At 29.9% G+C, this 24,721-nt stretch overlaps 1 protein-coding gene and 2 long non-coding RNA genes across 3 annotated transcripts; 2 read left to right on the forward strand and 1 right to left on the reverse strand.

The window, feature by feature from the left end:
* The first annotated feature begins 5,052 nt into the window (after nt 1-5,052).
* On the forward strand, nt 5,053-7,619 carry LOC145954520 (uncharacterized). The gene is made up of 3 exons (XR_014431760.1): nt 5,053-5,661; nt 5,755-6,049; nt 6,154-7,619. It is a non-coding gene; the product is annotated as an uncharacterized LOC145954520 (long non-coding RNA).
* A 3,948-nt stretch (nt 7,620-11,567) lies between these two features.
* Nucleotides 11,568-13,517, forward strand: LOC145954518 (uncharacterized). The gene is made up of 2 exons (XR_014431758.1): nt 11,568-12,525; nt 13,309-13,517. It is a non-coding gene; the product is annotated as an uncharacterized LOC145954518 (long non-coding RNA).
* Nucleotides 13,518-14,639: 1,122 nt separating this feature from the next.
* On the reverse strand, nt 14,640-23,267 carry CCP1 (P-loop containing nucleoside triphosphate hydrolases superfamily protein). Its single transcript, XM_020384489.3, has 11 exons — nt 23,062-23,267; nt 22,513-22,674; nt 22,368-22,423; nt 21,956-22,021; nt 21,714-21,821; nt 19,858-19,924; nt 19,524-19,608; nt 16,348-16,508; nt 15,610-15,711; nt 15,099-15,327; nt 14,640-14,972 (listed from the first exon to the last, which is right to left on the reverse strand). Exons 1-11 carry the CDS (start codon nt 23,098-23,100, stop codon nt 14,839-14,841), a joined length of 1,209 nt encoding a protein of 402 aa, XP_020240078.1. The 5' UTR covers nt 23,101-23,267; the 3' UTR covers nt 14,640-14,838.
* Nucleotides 23,268-24,721: the final 1,454 nt, after the last annotated feature.

Below are 24,721 nucleotides of genomic sequence, written 5' to 3' on the forward strand. Positions count from 1 at the left end.
TCGCTACACTCTGGTGGAATTGGAGAGCCCGGAGCCTAAATGTTATTCAAAATGAAAGACTATCTAACTTCTTTTCGGGAAGGTAGGTCCAAACTTTAGCAACATCAATTTGCATGGCTTATACTCTAGGAAATATGAGAGCTCAAAATGAAAGAATGGTAAGGTGGCATCGTACTCTGTGTTGTAATTGAACGCGGACGCAACCTGAATAAACCTGAAACACTGAAGAAGCACGTTAGTAAAGTTTCCCTGAGGCGTGTGATGTCACTAACCTTAAGGACTTATTCGCGGGATACGAGCAAGCCTCCCATGATACAACAAGGTCGTCTCAGTGATCTGAAGAGCATAACTGGCAGTTGAAGATGATGAGAACTCAGAGAGTGAGAGAGTAAAGCATTTAGGAATTTTAATTAAAAAGACGTGCCAGTATCTATAGAGTCTCAAAAACTCTAATAAGGAAATTAACCCGAATTAATTAAGAGAATAAATCTGTATAATTAAAGAAAACTAATCCGATTTTTTAGCAATAAGATTTGATCGGTTTTCAAAATAGAATCAAGTTTGAATTTTGAAATGGAAAAACGGTCATTTTCGAATAAGGTTTCTTTAATTAATTTTAAGAAAAATTTAATGTAATCAAAAATATAAATATTTCTAGATTTGATCCCATTCTCATGTGCACAAACCCACTACCCATTCCTTGCCTCTTTAGAAGATTAAGGAGCACTTTAATATATAAAGGCTCTACATTTAGGTGGACGACCAAGCAATGTGGGAGTATTTCCTTTTGAAATATCATATCTATATTCAACACTCTGGTGGATGGAAGTTGCACTGGTAACTCGGGTAGATCAGGATTTGGTGGAGTCATCCGCACTCATGAGGAAAAGTGGATTTGCGCGTTTTCTAGTTTCGTAGGTGAATCAGACATCATGCACATCCTTGATGGACTGCTTGTAGCCTGGTAGAAAGGATTTAAACAACTCTTTTGTTATACTGATTCCTTACTTACTCTGCATCTAATTCAACATTCAACAACCACCCACATCTATGTTGGTCTCAATCGTGAATGATAAGTCCAATTATTTCACACCTTGAGAGAAATAAAAAAAGTTTCTGACTTCATAGCCAAACATGGAACCACGGAGAACGCAATGTTAAAATGCTAGAATGACCCGCCTCCAGGTGTCGTCCAAGTCATTTTAGCATACGCTAGTTGTTTCTTTTTCTTTTTCTTTTTTCGGCCAATACAAAAAACCAAACCAGTATTTTATCCTCTATATTTCAGGACCTAAATATTTATTATACATTTGTAATAAGTTATACATACAGATAAATATTATATTAAATATATAAATGATATTTAAAATTTATATATGGATATTTTAAATATTAATATTCCATTTTATATAAATAAATTACAATACAAAATTATTTTTAATTATTAATAATTTATTTTAAAATTAAATTAATTTATAAATAAATATAATAAATAAATAAGTAATTGAATTAGGAAAAAATTAAGAGAATTTTTTAAAAAATTTCCGTAGAAAAATAGTCTTTGAGTTTAATATATAAGAATTAATTATTTATATATATTAAAAATAAAATATAATCTATATGTTCAAGAATACATTTGTACAAATTTAAATATAACTTATATATTTAAATATAATATTTATCTATATATATAATTTATTATAAATTTTGATTATATATAATAACTTCTAATATGTGTATTGTATAAACTAAAATATTAATTTTCGTATGTTTAAGAAAAAAAACTTATAATAGATAACTAGGTTGAAAGAAGTACTTTGTGCCTCTAAATATTTTTAAAAATAATATATATATATATATATATATATATATATATAATAAATAGTGTGAGTAGTTATTTTGAATAATGGTGGTTACATTTTTTTTATTATCATCTACAAATTGTGGAAACGAAAAATAGAAAGATGTATTTCTAATATATTGATCAGAGGGCCATATTTAATATTCTGAAACTTGATACAATATTATAAATTTTTTTAACATTATCTTCTTATTATTATCTTCTTAAAATAATATTTCTTTTAATTTTTAGTTACCTTATTTAAAATAAATAAAATTGGCTATTTTATTATTTTTTTTTTAGAAATAGTTATGATTCAAATTTTTAGAATAATAATATTTTAATCATTATATATATATATATATATATAAATTTTAATGTAAGTAATTATATTTAAATACATATAAATATATTATGAATTAAAGAATTTTTTTAAAAAAAATTTTAAAAAAATGAAAAAAAATATGCAGCAGAAAATCTCTGCTGCATTATTATCCTCTCTTATCTTACATTTATTTACCCCTATCTATAAGGAACTAAACATGTAATGAGGAATTAAATCCAAATCAAATGTGAAAATTTGTCATAACATGCTAACCAAGGTCATACCATTTTCTCTATAAATAGGCTTGAAATCAATTGAGAGGAGTGTGAAAGGAGGAAGCATAAGTGAACGTAGAAGAAGATTGAGAGAAAGAAGAAAGGAAGAGAGAAAAGAAAAGAGAGAGAGAAAAAAAATATATATATATATATATATATATAATACAACTTGTTGGAGTATTTCAAGGATATATCACTTTTTTAAGGTAAGGGGGAAGAGAACTTTATCTTTTTAAAATTTTATATGCTACTATGTTTATTTAGTTATGTTATATTTTGTGTGTATTTATTTAGTGAGGTGACCCTAACCTCACTTATTTGCTTAATCTATGATAATTTTTACTCATAATAATTAATGAGGTGTTCCTAGTTTGTGTTGTTTAATTATTTTATGATATTTATCAATGTCATTTATTTAATTAATATTCCTTAATACATTTTATTTACGTAATTTAGTTCAAGAGTTTTTATGTTAGTATAGTAACTATAATATAGTTTTATTAAAAATATCTTATACTCATCTTGTTGTTATTTTTTCATGCATTTATAAAAATAAATATTATTATATGGTCATAAAAATGAAAGTTTGAATTAAATTGTAGTTGGAGGTTTGACCTTGAGGATTTAAATGAGTAAAGATTTGAGGTGAAATATCCTTTTGTTGGTTGATATTATGATAATGCTTATTTATCCGGATTAGTCACTACAAGTATAATTCAAATCTTTATGTTAAAATCATTAATATATTTTCTAGTAATAACTATTGCTACGCATGTTATGTAATTACTAATATTTATTTGAAAATTGTTCTCACTCCTTATCTTTCTTGTTTAAATATTTAATTAATTTAATATAAAAAAATAGATGGACCTACCAACACTTCCGGGCCCTTTCTCCCCTATCATATTCACGGTATTTCTAGGAACCACTTGGTCTGTAGATGTTGTCGCCAACTTGGTCACTTTTCAAGGATTAACACTATCAACTTTTATGTTTTCTTCTACTCAAGAAATTCCTACAGTTATTGATGAACCGATAGTGGTTATTTTTTTCCTACCTCCGACAAACCACGTTAATCCAATTATGAACTTGTATCAACCAAATATATATGTAAACATTATAAAAGTAGTGTAAGAAATAAGTATGTATAATTATGTACATTATTGTAAATATTTTTAATAATATGTAATGTAAATATTAAAATCGTATATGTGATATAAGAAGTTAAAATTATGTACGTCATTGTAAATATGATATGAGTTCGAAAAATCTTTCTTTATGATCACATATAATATTATTAATAATATACTTATATTTTCAATCTCTCTATATATATATATATATATATATATGTGTGTGTGTGTGTATGTGTGTGTGTGTGTGTATATATAGACGTAAAATATTGGGATTAATATGTATACAATTAGACGTTACATGCCAGAGACACTCCGTACCTCTAATAGTTATACATAGACAAAATATTAGAAGATTACATGTAATTATTTGGAGAAGATATAAGAAATCTTTTTTTTTTTATCATTTGAGGAGTATAATGATCTACTAAAAAGTAAAGATAAAAAACGATTTCATATCCTAATATTTCCTTTATAATAAATATAAATATAGAAATTAATAATAATATAGATAAAGAGTGTTTATGTTTTTTTAAAGCATGTGGAAAGTTTAATCTTAAAGTTTGTATGTACGAAAACCTATCTAATGATAAAATAAATTTTGGTACATAAAGAATTATTCTCTTACTCTTTGTGAAATTGAGAAAATGATATAATAGTTTTTTTTTTTTGGTATTGAAAAGGGCTAACCGTCCAAATTGAAAGCTACGGAAAAAGGGTACTGCGAAAACATCTGCTAAAAGAACTAGCTGTAACCAGGTAGGAGGAGTATAAAAAATTTGGAGATCGATCTTTTAACATTGTCAATCCTCTCTTAGCTAAAACATCAGTTACTTGATTGGCCTTTCTCTAACACATACTTACAATTAAGAAGAGAGACATTATGATATAATAGTTATAAACAACCTGTGGGTGGCGCTCGCTCAAGCTTTTGGTCAAGTTTGTCAGTAATATTTTAACTGGGAATGAATTCAGAGACAATTTTTTTTTTAATTTATCATATTATTGGCAACTAGTTTGCCAAATATAATTATACAACCAAGAAAATACTATTTTATTGATGTTGACCAGGTTGAGGTTTTTGGTACACAGTTTATCGATCATTTAAAAATTAAGTTGATAAAAATAGCTCATTTATTTATTTTAGTTTATGACACTAGCTTCAATTTTGTTTGATTATAAATACACAATGATTACATAATTAAATATATACTGTAAAGTTGTGATCTTAAACTATAGACAAAGTTGGAGTCCATTTTGTTACGAGTTTTTATTTTACGACATTTTACGAGTTATTAAACCTCTTAATTTGCCATTAAAGAATTATGTGTTTGACAATTTTTTTATCTATAAAAAAATTGAAATGAATGATTTACGTATATTATTTCAATCCCTATGATTACTAAATCAATTTTAATAATTCAGGTCGATCATTTTAGATTCCTGTTTAAAATTTAAAATTGAATAGGGAGAAGGCCACAACGCCACATGCATGAATGGCTAAAAATGGTATTTTGGTAGCCTCTTTTTTATTCCCCTCCACTTGGGTGGTTTCTGTTCCGAAGCCCGATGCCAGTAGTAATTGAATATATGGAAAATTAAAGTCTAAACCAAAAAGACACAGCGAGTCAACCCTACTCAAACACAACCACTTGCATGCATAACGAGGGCAGGTAGGTTTGTTTCCCTATAAATATGTAGGTTACATATAGTTGATTGTAGTAATTTGTTCATATATAGTAGTACATTAATTTGTTCATATATAGTACATTAATTAAACCAACACCAAAGTGAAGCAGTTAGCACAGTGAGTTCCGATTTCGAGCCAAACATTCCGAAGCTTGCAATCGTTAAGCAGGCCCCTCTGAAATCCAAAGGTACGACGAATTCGAAGGCCCCTGCAGGGAAATCCAAAAGTAAGCAAGCCCCTACAATGAGAGTTGCTTATAAACAACTCCCAACCATCACCGGCGACGCGCGACCGGCGACGCGCGACCGGCAACGCGCGAACGGCAACCGGCGACGCGCGAACGGCGACCGGCGACACGGGCCGGCGTTGGCAGACCTCCAGGGACGAACAAAGATGAGGTGAACATGTTTTTTTTCTGTTTTTTTTTATTTTCATAAATCTACTCCACATTCCACGTAGATCATTTTAACCAATCAAAATTCTCTTGACAGTGCTAAGCACCGTGCCTTGTACAAGCAATACCAAAAAAATTTTAAGCAACTCAAATGTCACGTAGGATCACTCCGATGGCAGTTTCTAACAAGCATCATTGCTTATCAACAAGCAACACTCTAAGCAGCTGCCGCTGGAGGTGCTCTAATTAAGAGATCCCTAGGTACAGGGAAGCTGACTGTTAGTGCCCCTACGGGTGCTACTGCTAAACCTCAAAGTCAAACCGCTGGGTCTGGGAATAAGTAGAAATGACCACATAAAGACTTTGTTACATCGATCATAGCATGATCACAGGTTATAACTATAATCTTACTTCACAACACCCCTTCGTTTAATTGCTCACCTAATTATTTACACATATACACACTTTCTTATTGCATTTAATTCATATCTTGCAGATTCATGCATGTATGATTAGTAAGAAGCTTTATTGAAGAAGGTGAGTGAAAGGAAGCAAGTACGTGTACTACAGGGATCGGAGAGTTTAGTTTCTTTCTCGGGTATTGTCTGAGTCTTGTGATGTATCTTTTGTTTGGGTTTAGGATAAATTAATATATATAAATAATATATATATATATATATATATATATATATATATATATATATATATATATATATATATATATATTATGGATCCTTTGTGGAACGGTAGTCGCAGGGTAGGCCTATTTCTGTAGGCTTTATTTTAATAAAGAAAAGTTAAATGATCGTACTCCATATAGTCTTCGAACATAGACTTTGCAAATTTTCCAATATTAAATTGGTGTCCACTCATGTCACATACATGTATCAACAGCTTTGATTAACTATAATATTTATACATATTTTTCTTAGAATCCGGTACAACTCTGAGTGTGATGCAAAATAAATTCTGAAAGAGACTCTTTAACTTTAAACGAGTGAGTTATATGTTCAGTCTTTTTGTCAATATACCTATCATTTTTCTTTTACAACAATTATTAGTAAAAAAAAAATTTATGAACTTATACTTTACATATATTGTCTTAGTACTCTTAGAAAAATTCTGTTGAGAACTTGTATAAACACCTCTAACTTTAATGTCCGCAATCTTGACGACCTAAGGATAGCGAAGACAAGTTTAAGTGTTTTTTAAGCTCTATCAACTCCCACGAGCAGTTATGGTGTCATCAAGGTCATTCTCTTTGACATTTGAAATGGAAAGAAAAAACTAATCAATCTTACAATTTAATTAATCTAGTTGATTTATTTAATAGAGATCTTATATATATCAACTAATAATAAAGTCAAAATATTGTATATAAATTGAGGACAACATTTATTTAAATCAAAATATTGTCTTAGGTGATATTATAGGATCAAAATCAAAAGATGATCATCTAAGTCATTTAGAAGAATCTTTTGAGAGAATGAGAAAGTGTGGTTTAAAAATGAATCTTATGAAATATGCTTTAGGTGTTCTTGTAGGAGAGTTTTTGGAATTTACTATTCATCAAAAAGGGATTGATGTTGATAAGAATAAAATGAAAGTTATCATGGGGACTTCTCCACCTTCAAATAAGAAACAACTTTAATCTCTTTTATATGATGGGAATTTCTCCACCTTCAAATAAGAAAAAACTTTAATCTCTTTTATGATAGGAACTTCTGCACATTCAAATAAGAAACAACTTTAATCTCTTTTAGGTAAGATAAATTTTCTTTTTGAAGATTCATTTCTAATCTTTTTGAAAAAAACTAAAGTGTTTTCTTTTTTATTATATTTAAAGAATGGAGAAGAATTTCAATGGACTGATATAAACATTAGAAAGTTTTGGAGGAAATTAAAAGATATTTGACAAAGTCTCCGGTGATGGTACCACCAATGAAGGGTGTGTATAGAACCTTTACATTTCAACCAATGATTTGACTATTACGAAAATGTTGGCATAAAAAAGCTGAAAATGGCATCAAAAGAACTATTTAATTATTAGTTAAGTAGAATCTTGATTGAAACTGAAGTTAAATGCACTCCCTTACCTTAGAAAAATTATGTTTAAACTTATATTACGCATGTATTAAGTTAAAATATTACTTTATATTTGCTTCAAAGTAAGCTAATTATGTCGTGAACTGTATGCATTCTGCATAATTATTCAGAAAATTGTACCTTATTCCATAATTCAGAAAATACACCGACACCTTAAGATATTATACTAATCATTTTTAATTTTTTGAATAGCATATTATACCATATAACCCTACAAGAGAGGTTATTAAAATTGTTAAGAAACATAAGATTTTAGGAAGTGTTGGTATATAATTTACTAATTTTACTCTTAAGAAATTTAGAAATTTTGGTTTATTTTATTGGCAACGCTTTAATTTTGAGCGGGTTGAGCATTTCGATATTAGGTATTCGAACATACACCTAAAACTAAAAGTCTAAAATCAAATGGTTTGTGTAAGGAAAAAAAAAATATTGAAAAGGAAGAGCATATTAAAATTGATCGGTCAGGTTCTTTAATAGAAATTAATTTTGATAATGAACATTTCATACAAATAATATAATTAAAATGAAAATAATTAGTTAATATATTATTTATTTATTTATTTATTATGACAATAACTTCAAATTCATAACTTATTACATAAGTATTACATAATAAAATATTAAAAATTGCATGTGATCTGTTTATTTGATGATAAATAAAAAATAGACCTCATAATTAATATTAAAGAATTGTTATGTTAAATCCTTATCTATATTTAAAATTACACTACTAGAATTTCTTTTATTACATGCAATTTTTCCTGCGAATTTTTATGAAAAATTTGCAGGAAACGTTGTTCCTACAAATTTATCTGTGAAATTTTATCTGTAGGTAATACTTTCATGGATAATATATTTTTGTGAATTTTAAAATTCGCAAGAAATTTTCGTGCGAAATTTCTTGCGAAAAAATTCGTAGGAAAATTTTCTACAAAAAAATTCAAAGGAAAGTTTCCTGTAAAAAAAATTGCAGAAAAATTCGCAGGAAAGTTTCCTTCGAATTTTTTCGCAAGAAATTCTGCAGAAATATTTTTTACAAAAAAAATTAAAGAAATTACTATAAATTCTATCAATAATTCTTCAACTTTCAAATGCTCACAATGAATTCATCCGAAGCATTTGTTTTTGTTTTGTTTCCAAAAACATGTGATACATAATCTTTTAAATTCTAAGATTGTAGATTATAAGCCTAACACTCAACCATACAAATCAACTTGTAAAGTAAGTGTTGCCTCAACTTATATACTCTTTAATTATTTTATTTTCAATCGATGTGGGACTTGAAGCTTTTTTAAAATATTAAACTTATAAATTTAAATATTTTTTTTTTATTTTTCCTGCAGATTAAAATTGGCAGAAAAATCCGCAGGAAAAGTTACCTGCAAAATTTTTCTATCATTTAGTAAACATTACTTGCGAATTTATTTTTGCAAGAAAATCTGCAAGAAACAAAGTAAAATTCTTACAATATTTTCACCATGGAAAAAAATTTCTATGATCATTAAAATTGTAATAAAATTTTCAAAAATTTCTTGTAAATTATTTTTCGTAAAAAAATTTGTAAGAAATATCTGCAACTTATTTTTTGCAAATAAATTTGTAAAAACTTTTTGCGAAATTATTATTGCAAGAAAATTCGTAAAAAATTTCTGCAAATATTTTTTTTGGGAAAAATCGCATGAAAATAATACTTTTTTAATAGTGTTAGTCCTTCTTTTTACGAGTTATAAACCTTTTAATTTACGCTCAGTTAGAGAATTATGCATGTTGACCATTTTTAATTTCTCTTCTTGAAAAGTTAAAATTTAAAATTAATTATGTACTTTTTTATAATTTTAAATTCGATCCCTTTTAATTTAACTTTTCAAATCCCATTGTATATATTGGTTTCATATGACTTAGTCTAGTGCGTGGAATAGAGCTAATGTGAATAGTGAAAATATGAAGAAAAGAAAATGCAAATACGGAGAGCCGGAGAGGCATATCAAAGGCCACACGCACCAGTGAAAGTGTCAAACGTTGCGCGTATTCAAATTTCAAAGTTCACAAATTTGACGGTGAGAGTCACTTATAAACATGCAGAATGTGTAGTTATTGCATGCTGAAGTTCAACACAAATTTCTCCTTGTGCTACACACAAACCCTAGGACAATATTTCAAAGATTATTAGTGTTTATCATAATTTTACATGGAAATGAAATATTACTGCATACTAGCTCTAAATTTATTCGTGAATCTTCTAAAAAAACTAAAAAAAGGGTTGTAAACAACAAATGCTTATGAAACGAACAATTCATAAATAAACAAATAATGACTATAATAATCACTGCGCGCTTCCTACATATAAATTTAATTTTTTAAATTAAGGACTAAACATTAAGAAATAACTAATATTAATAATGGCGTATAGGGTGTTTTTAATCGTTAAAAATGTAATTTTTTTTTTCAACTGTGTTAGTTATTATCGTCAAAATTAATTGACAAATTTGTGACAGATTTATTTGTCGTCAAAATTGAAAAATAACAATTTAAATATAAATATAATAAAAAAAAATAAAATAAACTGGAAAAAGTAGAGAATTAAAATATTAATTTATCCTAGTCACATATAGTTGAAATGTTATCGCTTAAAACCTTTAAATTACTTAGAGCTTGTTTTCCTTAAGTACTAAAGTTGTAATAATTAGGTGGCAAAAATATACTTCCTCTTAAATATTCGAGCCTTTTAAATATAAATCATTTATATAATTATAATTAAGAGAATTTTAGCCCGTCAAATAAGTGTATATTGATCGAGTTCAACTATTTTATTCGAAATTCTGAGTGCTCCACTGCTCCTCTGGGATATCAAGAATTTTTAGACAAAATAAAAGCCGCTTTATTCTTTAATTAATTTATTCAGCTATTATTAGCAATGAAGTAACTTGACGCGAGGTTCTTTATATTGATGGAACAGTAAAGAAATAATATACAAAGATGATAGTATTTGTTAACAAATATATTTATAAGAGAACTTAATTCGTGAGAAAACAAATATAAGGACAAAGTAATAACAACATATTCGTGAATATCCTTTCATAATCACATGGAACTTGCGCATACCATGTAAATATTTCAAAGATTATTAGTGTTTATCATAATTTTACATAGAAATGAAATATTACTAGCTCTAAATTTATTCGTGAATCTTCTAAAAAAAAAAGAAAAAAGGTTGTAAACAACAAATGCTTATGAAACGAACAATTCATAAATAAACAAATAATGACTATAATAATCACTGCGCGCTTCCTACATATAACTCCGGCCACTTCTTCCACATGATCACCTGCAATAAAATCAAAATGATGAATGTAATTAAAGACCATGACATTAATTAACGGGAAAAGGGGTGAAAAAGAATGAAATTATTGTAACTCCTAGCTGATTTAAATAGATAAAAAATAATAAACATTAAAAAAATTACAAAATTTTCCATAGCAAGAAATTGAGATCCTTGTTGAGGGTTTGTTTCTAATTTATTTGACCTGTTTTGGATGCATTTCAAGAATTTTTATAGGCAAGACCCGATTGAACAGTCTTCTTTTGGCCACCGTTTTGAGATGACGTCGAACCATTGCTGCTCTTAGTCTTAGAGTGCCCCTTGTTGCCTATAAGGTTGGAGGTGTCCTTCGGATTGGAACTCATTCTCACAAAGCAATATTCAAAATATTGGTTCAATGAACTATTTGTATTACAATGTATATATTGTTTTGATGTAATTAAAATGATGCCATGTGTTGCTATTTTATAATGCAGAATTACATTACATATTTCGCTGAATTACATTACAAATTTCCATGAATTGCATTAGAAATCTATTAGTATATATTGCTAGGGCGATTATGCTAACGTGTAACAAAATAATATTCTAAAAAAAATGTCGTCAGTGTAAATTCATGCCTGGGGAGAAAGAAAATGTATGTAATTTTTTCAATAATTTCCTAAAAGAGAGAAGAAACAATAATATGAAGAAGGGGGAGAAGGGCCAAAAATTGTGGGACGCGGTCTATTAACTATTAAGGTGACTTGGTCTTTTACGTGAAAGAGTTATTAATTAATTAATTAATTAATGTGTATAGTGAAAATAGGGGGAAATGAAAAGGCAAATGCAGAGAGATATCATGACGCGTATTCAAAGTTGAAAGCTTTGACTATGAGAGTTTTCGTAACAGTTTCTATATATCAGAGAGTATAACTTGGTTATCTTTGATAAATTATTATTATATTATTATTTACATGCCAATGCAATATCGGTATAATAAGCTTGGTGACCATTCACTGCATATTTCCTTACGCAACAAGCTAACATATATGATATGATCATTCACGGAAACCCTAGAGTTCAAAAGTTCGTAAACCATGAAAAGTAGCAGAAATTTCTACGTAAATTACGTTCACTTGGGAAGTTCCATGCAAAGAATGGTGAAGGCATGCAGGATTGCCTATAAATACACACAAGCCACATTGCTATGTTTCATCAACATTTTATGTCCAATCCCATACTCAAAATTAAGCATCACCAATACCAATCTTAGTTAGCCAGGTCGCAGGATGAATAACCAAAAGATAAGCATTCAGAAGGTTCTTGCCCCTACAACAAGGCCACCCCCTAAGGACTCCAAACCTCCAACCACTGGGACTAAGTTACCCACTGTACAACAGGTTTTTGCAAGAAGGAAATGATTTCACACATACCATAATATTTATTGTCTTCTCACAGGTAATTATCCTTGCTGCATATATATAAATTAAATTAGACTAGAGTGTTTGGGAGAGTTATTTTCTAATAAAAGTATTTTTAGAACTGTTAAAGATTTTACATTAAATAAAAATATGACCATATTAGTTAAACTCATAACTCACTTACAATCATCATAAAAGAGGGTCATAAACCTAACATAACTTTACAAAATTTATTTGTAAGATAAAAATTATTTCACACTTGTATGTATGAATATAATCATATATCTAGTTTATGTAAGATCTTCAATAAGAAGTGCTTTTTTGAAGAATAATGTATTGAGAAATTTCTATCCATCATTGCTATTTATAAATTGAATTTTAATATCTTTTAGAAAAATATACCATAATATATATAAATTATTTATTATGAATCTACTTATGTATTTAAAAATATTTCCTTAATATAATTTTTAACCATAACATGATTTATACATTTAAAAGTATATATTTGTTAAAGAAAAGTACTTACAAGATATAAACAGTTCTCAGCTGTATGACACGGACTAAAAAACCAATTTATAGTAATCTGAACAAAAGGGTTCTTTTTTATATGTTGAGTGTAGAAATTAAGATGTGAAAAATCATGTAAACGACGGCAGTTGATATATGATCATGTTTAGTGATCAACCACATCTTAAAAAGAATTATCTTGAAGGAGAACCTATGTATGAGAAAAAAAAAATCATGTCAATAATTTATAAACATCCTTAAACTAAATCCAAATTAATGATATACTTTTAATTAACTTAATATCTTGCAGATTGATGAATATAAGTTGGACCAGTATGAAGTATGGAAGCAAGAACTATAGGGATTGGAGCATGTATACATCACATCAGCTAGTGCATCTGTTTATTGTATTCGTTAATTTATTTGTTTGACATTATGGTTATTGTGTGTTTTGTTGTGTAAGAAAAAATTTGTAACATAAAGCAATACACTTTCGAATACCATATATTACTTTATTTTGATTGAACCTGTACACGTATGTTACGTTGGTTAAACGGCCATTGTGTGATGAATTTTATTGAATAATTTTCTAATATTGGTCAATAAAATTAGGGAATATTGATTTTATTCAAGCCTCAAAATTGAAAATCGTTATAATCATTCTCTCGTGCAAAGAAATGGATTTGTAATTTCATAAAATGAAATTTTCCCTTTTCTATTTTCCTCTAAACATACTATTTTATTTTTCTTTACGTGTTGGATTCCTCTAGTCCCAACAACGAGCAAAAATGGGAAGTATATCGTAGAGAGCTTTGTCCAAAGACAGGTATAAATGAATCAAGTCAAGACATTTAAATTTTAAACTTGAATTGTGATAGGAGAAAAAAAAAAGGCATTTATTGAAATGTGTTGCATTTAAAATTTAAAATCGTTTTATTTAAATAAAATAAAATATGACACTTACGTGCATGTCTCATTCATGGTTTGATCGATTAGTATACATAATAGAAATATTAATGCAATCTTTTGTTTATAAAAATGACCAATAAAAATTTGAAGAAAAAAATCATTAAATGACTACTGAAAATTAAAGTTAAATAAATAAATAATATATATATATATAAAGATAATAATAACAACAATAAATAGAAACACAATTTTCAAGTAAATGTGATAAAACATAAATCAGCTATTGGTGTAAAAAAAACCATACATCAGCTATTAATGTCATCGTTGCAAAGAAAAATTAGTTCATTTAAAATAATCGAACCTAAATTGATTCTATTAACAAAACTAACAAAATCGAGTATTTAACATGTTAAATTCAAATAATTCGTTAATGATTAAACTTATACTAAAATTTTCGTCAGTGAAGAAAATACTTAGAACACCTGTCGTGGGAACATGTCCTTATTTCCCAATTATTAGACAGTGCGTAGAATAAACATGGGAAGTGACAACATGTCACGATAGTAAAATAAATAGTGGGGGAATTTGAAAATATAATCACAACCATCTACATATATTGGTACTAATCATGGAGAAAAATGTATGCAAAGTTACACATCAGACAATGCAAAAAAGAAACATAGGAAGTGACAATATGCGGCGATAATATTTTAATGATCAAATAATGAGAGATTTAAAAATATAATCACAACCATTTAGATATGTAAAAATATCTGGTACCAATAATGTAGAAGACCAAATGCAAAGTTGCACTTCAGAAAAGCTGTAAATAAACTCACAGCAAAATAATGTTTTACGTTTCCTAGTTGTACAACAGCATTTTTTATGACAATCAAATTGTGGAGACCCTAACAATAATGACTAAAAGTTCTCATTGTAGTATTTGACTACCATAATCAGCATTGAACTTGTCATATTTGTGAGCATGGAGATGTGCAGACGGCCTTGTGTTTTTTAAAGCTATCTCTATATCTTCAGATCTGATTGGCCCAACTGTTGGCAACTCTGTAACCCAATAATTGCTTTTAGTTCGCGGGGAGTAAAATTAAACAAACTCAAGTAAATAGCTTATGGTTGAAAATTCTACATAAGAGGAACACTATCTATCAATGTTCCTTTGTAACGACATACCTTCATCAGGAACCACCTCCTCCTCCTGTCTCTGCTCAAGCTGTGACATTAAGCGTCTTAAGGGCTGCATTGCTGTCTCTTTACAGAGTAACCGAATATCTGACCCCGAAAATCCTTCTGTCTGTTCCACCAATAAATCATACGGAATCGGTTCGTTGTCAGGCTGTGGAGGAAGGAGTTCCTCAAACATCGCTCTTCTCGCTACTGGTTCTGGAAGTGGTACAAGGATCTTTCAATTATGGTCAAGGGGCAACCATTAGACAAGGACTGAGAGCTTTCAATTGCATATTGCTTATTGGACATCATCTAAATATGCATTGAACTAAGATTTATTCTACAGTAAAAGGGAATAGTCATCAATTTGTTGAAACCTAACAGATAATTCATATTTCCTCATCAAGACCAATAATTCCAAGTCAATGAAGTAAAATGTCATTTAGAGGACTAGAAAATTTGACCTAATCATTTATCATGCACACTACTAAGCATTAGCTTATTATTTAAAGGATACTCGCTTCTCAAGACGTCGGAGCATAGCTGCATCCAATTCCCAGGGAAGATTGGTTGCCGCTAAAACAAAAACCAATTCATCTGACCGTGTCAAACCATCCATCTGCAATCTTAATCCAAATGATTAATTTTTGAGAAAGCACAGCAGAATACATATGCCACTCCATTTATGATAATGCATATTAAGATGCAGATTTTGATTTTGCAGAGAACACCCAAGAAAAATGAAAAATCTTTCAAGGTTTCAATTTTCAAATGCCAATTATCTTAGTAAACTTAAATAACTAATAGATTAAGTCACGATAGCTGCAAAAACAAAATTTCAACAATCTATCTGGATATTTGTGGGAAATAATTTCTCCTTAATCTTTGTGTGCTGATACAATTATGCATGAGATGTTTAAAGATCTTCCTGCACACCACAACGGACTAGGAGAAATACAGGATTATGTGCAAAAAAAAGGAAGGACATAATACATTGGAGGCTTTTGCTGATACATGAATCTAATGTAGGAGGCAAAAGAAAAAAAAAATGTCCCATATAGATTCTATGTTCCAAAGTTAGAAACGGATTGAGCCTCATTTAACTCCAAAATCTAGCTCAATAAAAGGGGGAGAATTGTCCAAGCCTTCTAAGGAGTATTCTGACCATATTCCTAGTTGATGTAGTACATCTTGACAGATAGTATGAACTTGATGATCACAAAAAAGTATGTTCAATGTAAGAAACAAGCATCACCTGAATGAGAAGTTCAGTTTTCAAACGTCTACTTGCTTCATGTTCGCTGCGAGCTTCACCACGTTGACTAATGATCGCATCAATTTCATCAAGAAATATTGTTGAGGGTGCATGATGCCTAGCAAGTTCAAATAACACTTTCACTAACTTCTCTGAATCACCTGTAGTCCAAAACAAATTTTGTAAATGTACATATTCACAAAAGAACAAACTACAACAAATAGAAAACAGAAAGAATATCATTTTAAAAGCCCCATTCTGTCAAGAAAAAGTTCAGTGACAAGTTTTACATTCACTGATAAGGGCTTATCACAACCACCTTCCTTTACCTAAGCTTGTGACTAGCTATGAAACCATAGGCGGAGAGGTTTTATTTTGTTTAGCCCGGTGAAAAGGGAGTATTGGGGAAGATTGTTAAGAGAGATCTAATGGGAAATTATATTTCTGAAATTATGGTCTATAACCAAGCTCATGTGATTCATGTCAACCTCATCTGGTGAGGGAAGAGTTTTGTTGTTGCATTCTATCCAAAAACAAAAGGATAAAAGACAAAACCAATTAAAATAAAGTAAATCACATTTTTACAACATTTTCTCACTTATTGCAAAGCATTTGGGATTGGGACCTTTTGCATGAGACGACTGAAGAGGGTGTAGGAAATATAAAAAAGGAAAAGTTAATTAAATTCCAATTTCAGAGTCTTTTTTATAAAGCATCTTTGTGTCAGAGTTTAATATAAATAGCACGGTTTTAAACAACTGCTATAGCGGCATAGTGGCCCTAGCCTCTACAAGGCTTCCATAGTGAGTGGTTCAGTGTAGTGCCTGTTGCAGACGAAATACCATTAGGGCTATTTTTGGGATTTCAATTTCCAAAACAATTTTTGCTTATTAAATCAATCAAAAAGCTGTCCTTTCTCACTTTCTCTGTGTGACATATCTCTCAACCCAACTCTCCAGGGTATAGTTTTAAAAACCGGACCGGTCATCGAACCGGTTAAGGTACTGAGTCAGTGGGTCAAAGGTTGAACCGGTGGGTCACTAGTTGAACCGCATGACTCGATTTTTATTTATTTTTATTAAAAAATATTCATATTAAATATATTTTATACTTATAAATTTTAATAAATTCATATCTTATTTTAAATTTCAATTTTTCTATCTTATTTAAAATTATTTTTATTTTTATTTTGTAAAAAAATAATTACATGTTAAACGGTATATTAATACAAATTAAAAATATAAACAATATGTACATATATAATATGCTTGCAATTAATATCACAAAATAATATATGTAATATTTACATAGATATTGCATTATTAAATATATAATTTAAAATTAATAATATACTATAAAAGTTATTTAAGTTGTATATATTGCAAACAAATATATTAGAACAAGTAGTCATTGTTATATTTAATAAGACTCCTTGCTTTTTCATTAAGAGATTCAATTTTCATTATTATTTTTGTGATTTATGGTCCCTTAAAAAAATTTAAAAAAAATATAAAAAAAAGTGGTTGAACCGGTTTGACCCACCGATTCACTGGTTGAACCGGAAAATTGACCGGTTCAATCCGGTTTGAAACGGGTCGACTGCATAACCGATCCAACTTCAGATTCGGACCGGCTGGACCACCGGTTCCCAGTCCGACCGGTTCGACCGGCCGGGTCGGTCCGGGTTTTAAAACACTGCTCGAGGGACTAGTTTCTCACTTTCTCTCTGCCTCTGTTTTCTCTTCTCTGGGGACGGTTTCTGGTTTCTCTGGCAACTGGTTTCTGGTATCTCCTCTCTGATGACTGGGTCTGTCAGAGATTGCTGCCTCTGCCTACCCCCAGCGACCTCTGCCTCTCTCTTCTCAGTCTGGTGACCGCTACCTATTGTTCTCAGTCATGTCAACATATAGGAAACTTGTATTTGACTTCTGTTGGAATTTATTTGTGTGGTTAGTTTAAGACACCTATGACTTTTCATAGTTAATTATGAATGTCAGAATAGCGGCTATCCCACTATAGCATTTTTGGGATTGACCGCTAGGCACCACTATCTGGGATTTAACACACTGATAAGTAGCAATGTTATCATCTATGGGCATTCCAAAACAAAGTTCAATGAACAGATGTACATCCACAAATGAGCATGATATTAGGAATAATACTGGCATGAAAATAAACTATTTTTTAAAATATGTACTTTTTGCATTGTAACTTGACAACAATTTATACCAAACTAAGCTCTCAATCTCATCATCTAAATCATATGCACCAATTCTAATGGCATTTGAAGAATAAAAATCATAATAAATGCCATTCAAAAAGATCATTTGTGAAGGCTGCTAAATTTTGAAGTACCAATGCTACATAAAATACAAATAAATTCTACTTGATGGAACCTGGTATTTATACAAACTGGGGAGAAATTCCCCAATTTACAAAATAAAACACACACACAATGCAGTTCTTCGAGGTGCTGCACTTCCCAAACCAAAGGTCCGAATTCTCTCACAAAATGACAAGATTCTCTCTTCCCTTCCCTCTTATTTATAGGCAACGCCCTATTTATTCTAATTATCCCTTCCCAGCTAACTAACTAATTCATCGTAACTAACTGATATATTGTAACTAGTGACTAAACTAATGGACATCTAACAAGTCACCACTATCAGGTATCTATTATCTATTGTACACTCATTCTTTGACATCATTAGCTTAAAATGAGATGTAAGGGAAGCTGAACATAGCAAATGATCCGAGTTAAACAGCCCTTAAGTCGTGCAATCAATTGTTTGAATCCAAATCATTCATGGTATATCAAATAGTTGTTTTAAGCACACTGATAATAGATCATTGTTTTAAGATATATGCTAATATGCTATGTATGCCTGTCTGTCTATATGGCTAACAGAGGATGAGGGTGTTGAACAAATGACCAAGTAGGGGGTATATCAATTAGCAAGATTCAAGGTATTTAGCATCATTGTATTTGAAGAACAATAGTTAGTTGTATCATTTCCAGAAAGAGACTAGTCTATTTTCTTTTAAAAAAATAAAATACACTACCATAATAAATAAAAAAAAACACTTTCAGGTTTCAAACCTAGATTAAGATTTATCAAAGAAAAATAAATAAATACTCAAAAAATGAAGGGGGGAGAGAGTTGTAAAAAACATGCCTCGCCACTTGCTGACTACCGAAGATGCTGAAATGTTAAAAAAAGTAGTCTTGCACTCTGTCGCAACTGCCTTTGCAAGCATTGTCTACAATATTCAAACCAAAAGTTAAGAAGTTATTTAATTACTCAGAAAATAAAAAGAAAAAGAAACTATTGTATTCACAATCATCAAATTTTGAAAATATAAAGGCTGCATATTGCTTTTAACATAATTTATTTTTGAATTTGTAATTTTATTTGCACACACATACAAAAACATTCTCTAACAATTTTAGAATGATAGACATTAAGGAGGCAACCCTGTAAATGTTTCTGATGGAACACCAATACAAACCTTTCCTGTCCCCGGTGGGCCAAAAAGGAGGATGCCCTTCCATGGGGATAACAGACCAGTGAAGTACCTAGAATAAGGAGAAAGATTAGCTTGACCATGAAAAAAATTTCACTCTATATCTCTACTTTTCGAATAAATTATTATTATAGCATATATGCAAGTCTAGAAAATGAATCAGTTAACCATTTCTTAGGACAACATCTTGATACAGCCATTTTTAGTGTTACTAGGAGGCAGGAGCTTGGAATACAGATCTCAAAGACTTCAACAAGATGTAAACGAACAGACCAATGTCGTTAAAATTGCAAAATAACAAATCTAGAGGTAGGTTTACTTGTCATTTTCAAACAAGCACATCCAAAATACGCTAGACCTCTTTTTGTTCCCTATCACTCAAGGACTGTAAAATGAGATTTTTTTTCCTAACAAAGAAAAGAAACATTAAGAAAGAAAGCAACCTAAACAATGCCATTAGACTTGATTAAAAATCAAGTCCTCAAAGATATAATTCATCATGAGATCACTTTCAATAATTTCGTCCAATGTCCATCTTGGTTTTCCTCTAACCATTTTACATGATTAAAAACCCACACAATCTTGCTCTCCTCACCGGTGCCTCCAATGGCCCTTTTCTGCACGTGTCTAAATGACTTCAACTGATTTTTTGTCATCTCAAAAATTACCATATCATTATCTTCTCATTTACAACACATTTCATTTCTTATGAAGTCACACATTCATCTTAACATTCTCATTTTTCTACTCACTTTTTTTTCTCGTGTTGTCCTTTTAAAGCCTAACTTTGCTGCCATAGAATATTGTTGATTTTATAGTCAACGATAAATCTTCCTTTTCAGTTTGGTAGGTACTTTGCCTTCATAAATAACCCTCAACACCTTTTCCCATTTTAACCACCCAGCTTGTATCATGTGTGACATCTCCATTAATTTCTCCAGCAGTTTGTAATATTAATCCTAGATACTTAACTTTAGAAACTTGTTTGGTATGACGTCTCCCCCCCCCCCCCCCCATAACTGCTCTATTTTCCTAGATCTATATCCCACAACTAACTGTCACCACAAATTGATAACTGCCCTACAACAAATAAAAACCACTCAGATAACTGCCACAGAAATAGCATAACTGTTCTATAACATTTAAAATAATTAATCAAGCCTTACTAGACTGAGCCTGCCTTTTATTCCTCCCAATATACACCTTTAGTGGTCATCCAACTGAAATTGTTGTATCAAAAGCTATATGATCCCTTTGTAAATCACCCCATTGATGAAAGCATGAGCCAAAATCCATTAAGGTAGCCAGTCAAAAGAAATTACTCTCTCAGAAAAGGTGTGAGGGGAGAAGCTTCAGATGAAACACACTGGTATTTAACTAGTTAGAGATACCAGAACCCCACAAAGAAACCACACTTCCATAAACCCTAACTTCAACTTGCCTCCTGCCTGCATGCTGCAAGTCAACCTACTAGGCAAGTTATTCAATTATGAGGTGAAGTGGCAATAGAGAAGCCATTTGATGCTGTGAAAACCATGAAAATGTTTTGCATAGTAAAAATATGTATGATTTACTCCATTGCTATAGAAAGGAAAATAAACATATAAATAATCCATATTGGAATTTTCAGCAGTTTATATATAAGAACATTCCTGCTTTCATCTTAAATTAAAAACACTAGTTTGTTAACTGATCAATGTAAATTATCAACAACAACCAATAAAAAAATCTCATTAGTAATAGTAACATACACAAGAATATTTTTACTACAGTGCAACAAAATGGTTATCAATAGCTCTAAGGAATATTAGGTGTAGAAAGTTTTCAACAGTGATACCTACTTGGGATACTTAATTGGCATTACAACAGCCTCTTTCAGTAACCGTTTAGCATTCTCTAACCCCTTGATGCTTTCCCACTTCACATCTGGACTTCCACGAATGATATCCCTGACCCAATAAGAAGTGAATGACAAACATGAAAATAAAACTTACAAAATAGAATCAAATGACCAACACACAAGTAACTTCTCCATGTAGTCATCACTTGTATCAAAGGTGTTGGATTGAGAGAGAAAATTTACCTACTTAAGCTCTCTGCTAAAGTTCGCATATCTGCAGATTCAAAAGGTGGAAGCAAAGACTTCTGCCTGAAAAAGTTAGGGGTAATCATCTGAGAAGCAAGAATGAATAAATTTTCTATCTTCCACCTATTCTAAGATATCAGTACAAAACTATCAGTCATCACCTACCTAATAAATTTCAAACACAGTCAATCAAATAGTCTCAAGTACTGAAACTGAGAGCTTTGATAATTGGTTGACTAGCTATTAGATATCCAATCAAAACTTAATCCACAACTCAAGAGTGCTAATACTGTTCCTTCTCTGTTTTTCTCTAATTGACTCTCACAGCAAAACGCAAACACTTAACACTTTCAAATAAGTGCCAACTACAAAGTCCAAGAATACAAATGGATAACTCAAAGAATCATACGGCTTTTCATCCATGTTGGCCGGCGAAAAACCATTTGTGTGAGTCTGATTCTGCCCCTGAAACACCATCAAATCCAAAAATCAGCAAAATTCGAAGGAGTCATGACCAGTTCACCAAGAAACTAGGAAGTCTGAAAACACAGTACCTCGCTTTGAAACTGCTCATAAACAGCCATTTCCGATGGTCTCTTGGCATGCAGATTGCCATTGGATAACGAAGTTCCATTACTGACCGCTTTATCACCTGTCTCGCCATTCTCCAAGGCCTTCTTCCTACCAAACTTTGCATCATAATACACTTTAAAGTCCTGGAGATCCATACAATGCATATCAAATTCTCGGCACCGAAAGTAAAACTCAGTCCACCACAAAATCAACAAAACCAAACACAAAAGCAAGAGTTCCATAAAATCCTACAAGCTAGTGTGAAAACAAAAGAAAACCGATCCAATAAACTAGAACAGCGCTAATTGCATGACGAGAAAACTGAATAAGAAAAAATAATAAATAAATAAATAGAGGATCCTCCTTTCTTCCACCTATGCACGACGATTCGAGGTACCGTAACAATTGGCTCTTCGAGGATCGGCGAAATGCGGAGCGGAGAATCATCGCGTGAAAACGGAAAACAAAGAAATCGAGATTCGCAATTGTAATTTAGAATGGAAAGAGAGAGGCGAGGGGAAGTAGAAAACCTGGAAAGACCAGCGCGTGGGCATTGGTTCGTCGGCCATGTTAGAGAGAGAGAGAGAGAGAGTGTAAGAAGTGTTTCTCTCTCTAGAGTGGAGCAACAGCGAAAGAGTGCTGCACTCTAGTTGGGGAGAGTGAGGAACAGCGAAGAAATGAATATAATACGCAGGAATAAGATTTTCGACGGAGAGGGAGAGAGAGACTGAATCACGAGTGGCGGCACGTGCGTGAATCACCGGAATCTGGAACTGGAACCCACTCATATAATTAATGCACATGTGTCTCTATATTATTTAATAAAAATATTTAAAAGTTATTAATATTTATTAAATTAATTAATATTGTACTTCATATTCTTAAATTTTATGATTTTGAGTTTATAAAATTAATTAATTTTTAATATTTGAAAACTTAGAGATAAAAATAATATTTAAATACTTTAAAATAAAATCATTAAAAGAAAATTTGTATATATCAAATGAAGCTACATGATTTCTGTGGCTATTAATGAACGGCCTTATTTTCGACTCATTTTATTGCCTACATACTAAGGTTTTGTTACTCGGTAAAAACCTTAGTTTATCAGCTTAAAGAATTTATAAAAGTTAAATGCTCAACAATAAATCATGTAGCGACGTAAGACATAAAACGTATAACTTTTTGCAGAAATTATAAGAAAATATAATAAATAAAGAGCGAAAAGAAAAAGTAAAATAAAACAGAGATATAACAAAATGAATGATGTAAATTATGCATATAAATAAATATTATATTTAAATATATAAATTATATTTAAAATTTTAATAAATAAATGTTTTTAAATATATAAAATATTTTAAATTTATGATAAATAATTTATATTATGATATGAAATTATTTTTATTTATTAATAATTTATTTAAAATATTAAAATTTAATTAATTAATAATTATAATAAATAAAAATTCTTTTAAATATGAAATTAAAAAAGTTATCTAAAAAAACTTTTTAAAATGTTATTACGTAAAATAATCATTCGTATTATATATATATATATATATATATATATATATATATATATATATATTCTTCAAATTTTTAATTATAAGTTACACTAACTTATATGTTAATTAAGAAAAATAATTAACATTATTTAATTTTGTTAATGTCAATAAAAAATTATCCTTTTTTATATTATCTTTTATAAAAATCTGATATTTAAAAAAAAGTGTTGAAAATATAATTCTAATTAAATGAAAATTATTTTAAAGATAATATCATTAAATAAAATAAAAGTAATTGAGATTTGTTTATGTTTAAATTCATAATTTATATGAATTTTATTTTATTTTATCACTTATATTTGGGTTTGGAGGGGGTAAGGTGTATGGTGTAATGTAGAAAGGGTGTGAGTATAATATTTTACAGGCTTAAATATATTTTTAGTCCCTCAAATTTAAGGTAAATTTATTTTTGGTCTCTTAAATTTAAAATTATTATTTTTAGTCCCTGTAATTTCAAAAAATCTAATTTTAGTCCTTATATTCAAATTTTGTTAAGAAATTTATCAAATATTATTGCATAAAATCTATCTATTAGTGTCTCTATTAGTGAAAATATCACATTTAATCTAGTTGATATTGCATAACTGTCTTAATTAGTCACTTTCAAATATGTTATTAGTGA

Source organism: Cajanus cajan, chromosome 2, assembly GCF_000230855.2.
Source record: "Cajanus cajan strain Asha chromosome 2, NIPB_CcT2T_4, whole genome shotgun sequence".
In the NCBI taxonomy this organism is placed as follows: domain Eukaryota; kingdom Viridiplantae; phylum Streptophyta; class Magnoliopsida; order Fabales; family Fabaceae; genus Cajanus; species Cajanus cajan.

What these genes read in the sequence shown, in the direction of transcription:
- CCP1 (XM_020384489.3), bottom strand. Translation starts at nt 23,100, where the DNA reads ATGGCCGACGAACCAATGCCCACGCGCTGGTCTTTCCAG. An exon ending in TTAGCAGAGAGCTTAAGTAG is followed by an intron (nt 21,822 to 21,955) that starts GTAAATTTTCTC and finishes TTATTGGGTCAG; the next exon opens with GGATATCATTCGTGGAAGTC. An exon ending in GGAGGTGGTTCCTGATGAAG is followed by an intron (nt 14,973 to 15,098) that starts GTATGTCGTTAC and finishes ATTGGGTTACAG; the next exon opens with AGTTGCCAACAGTTGGGCCA.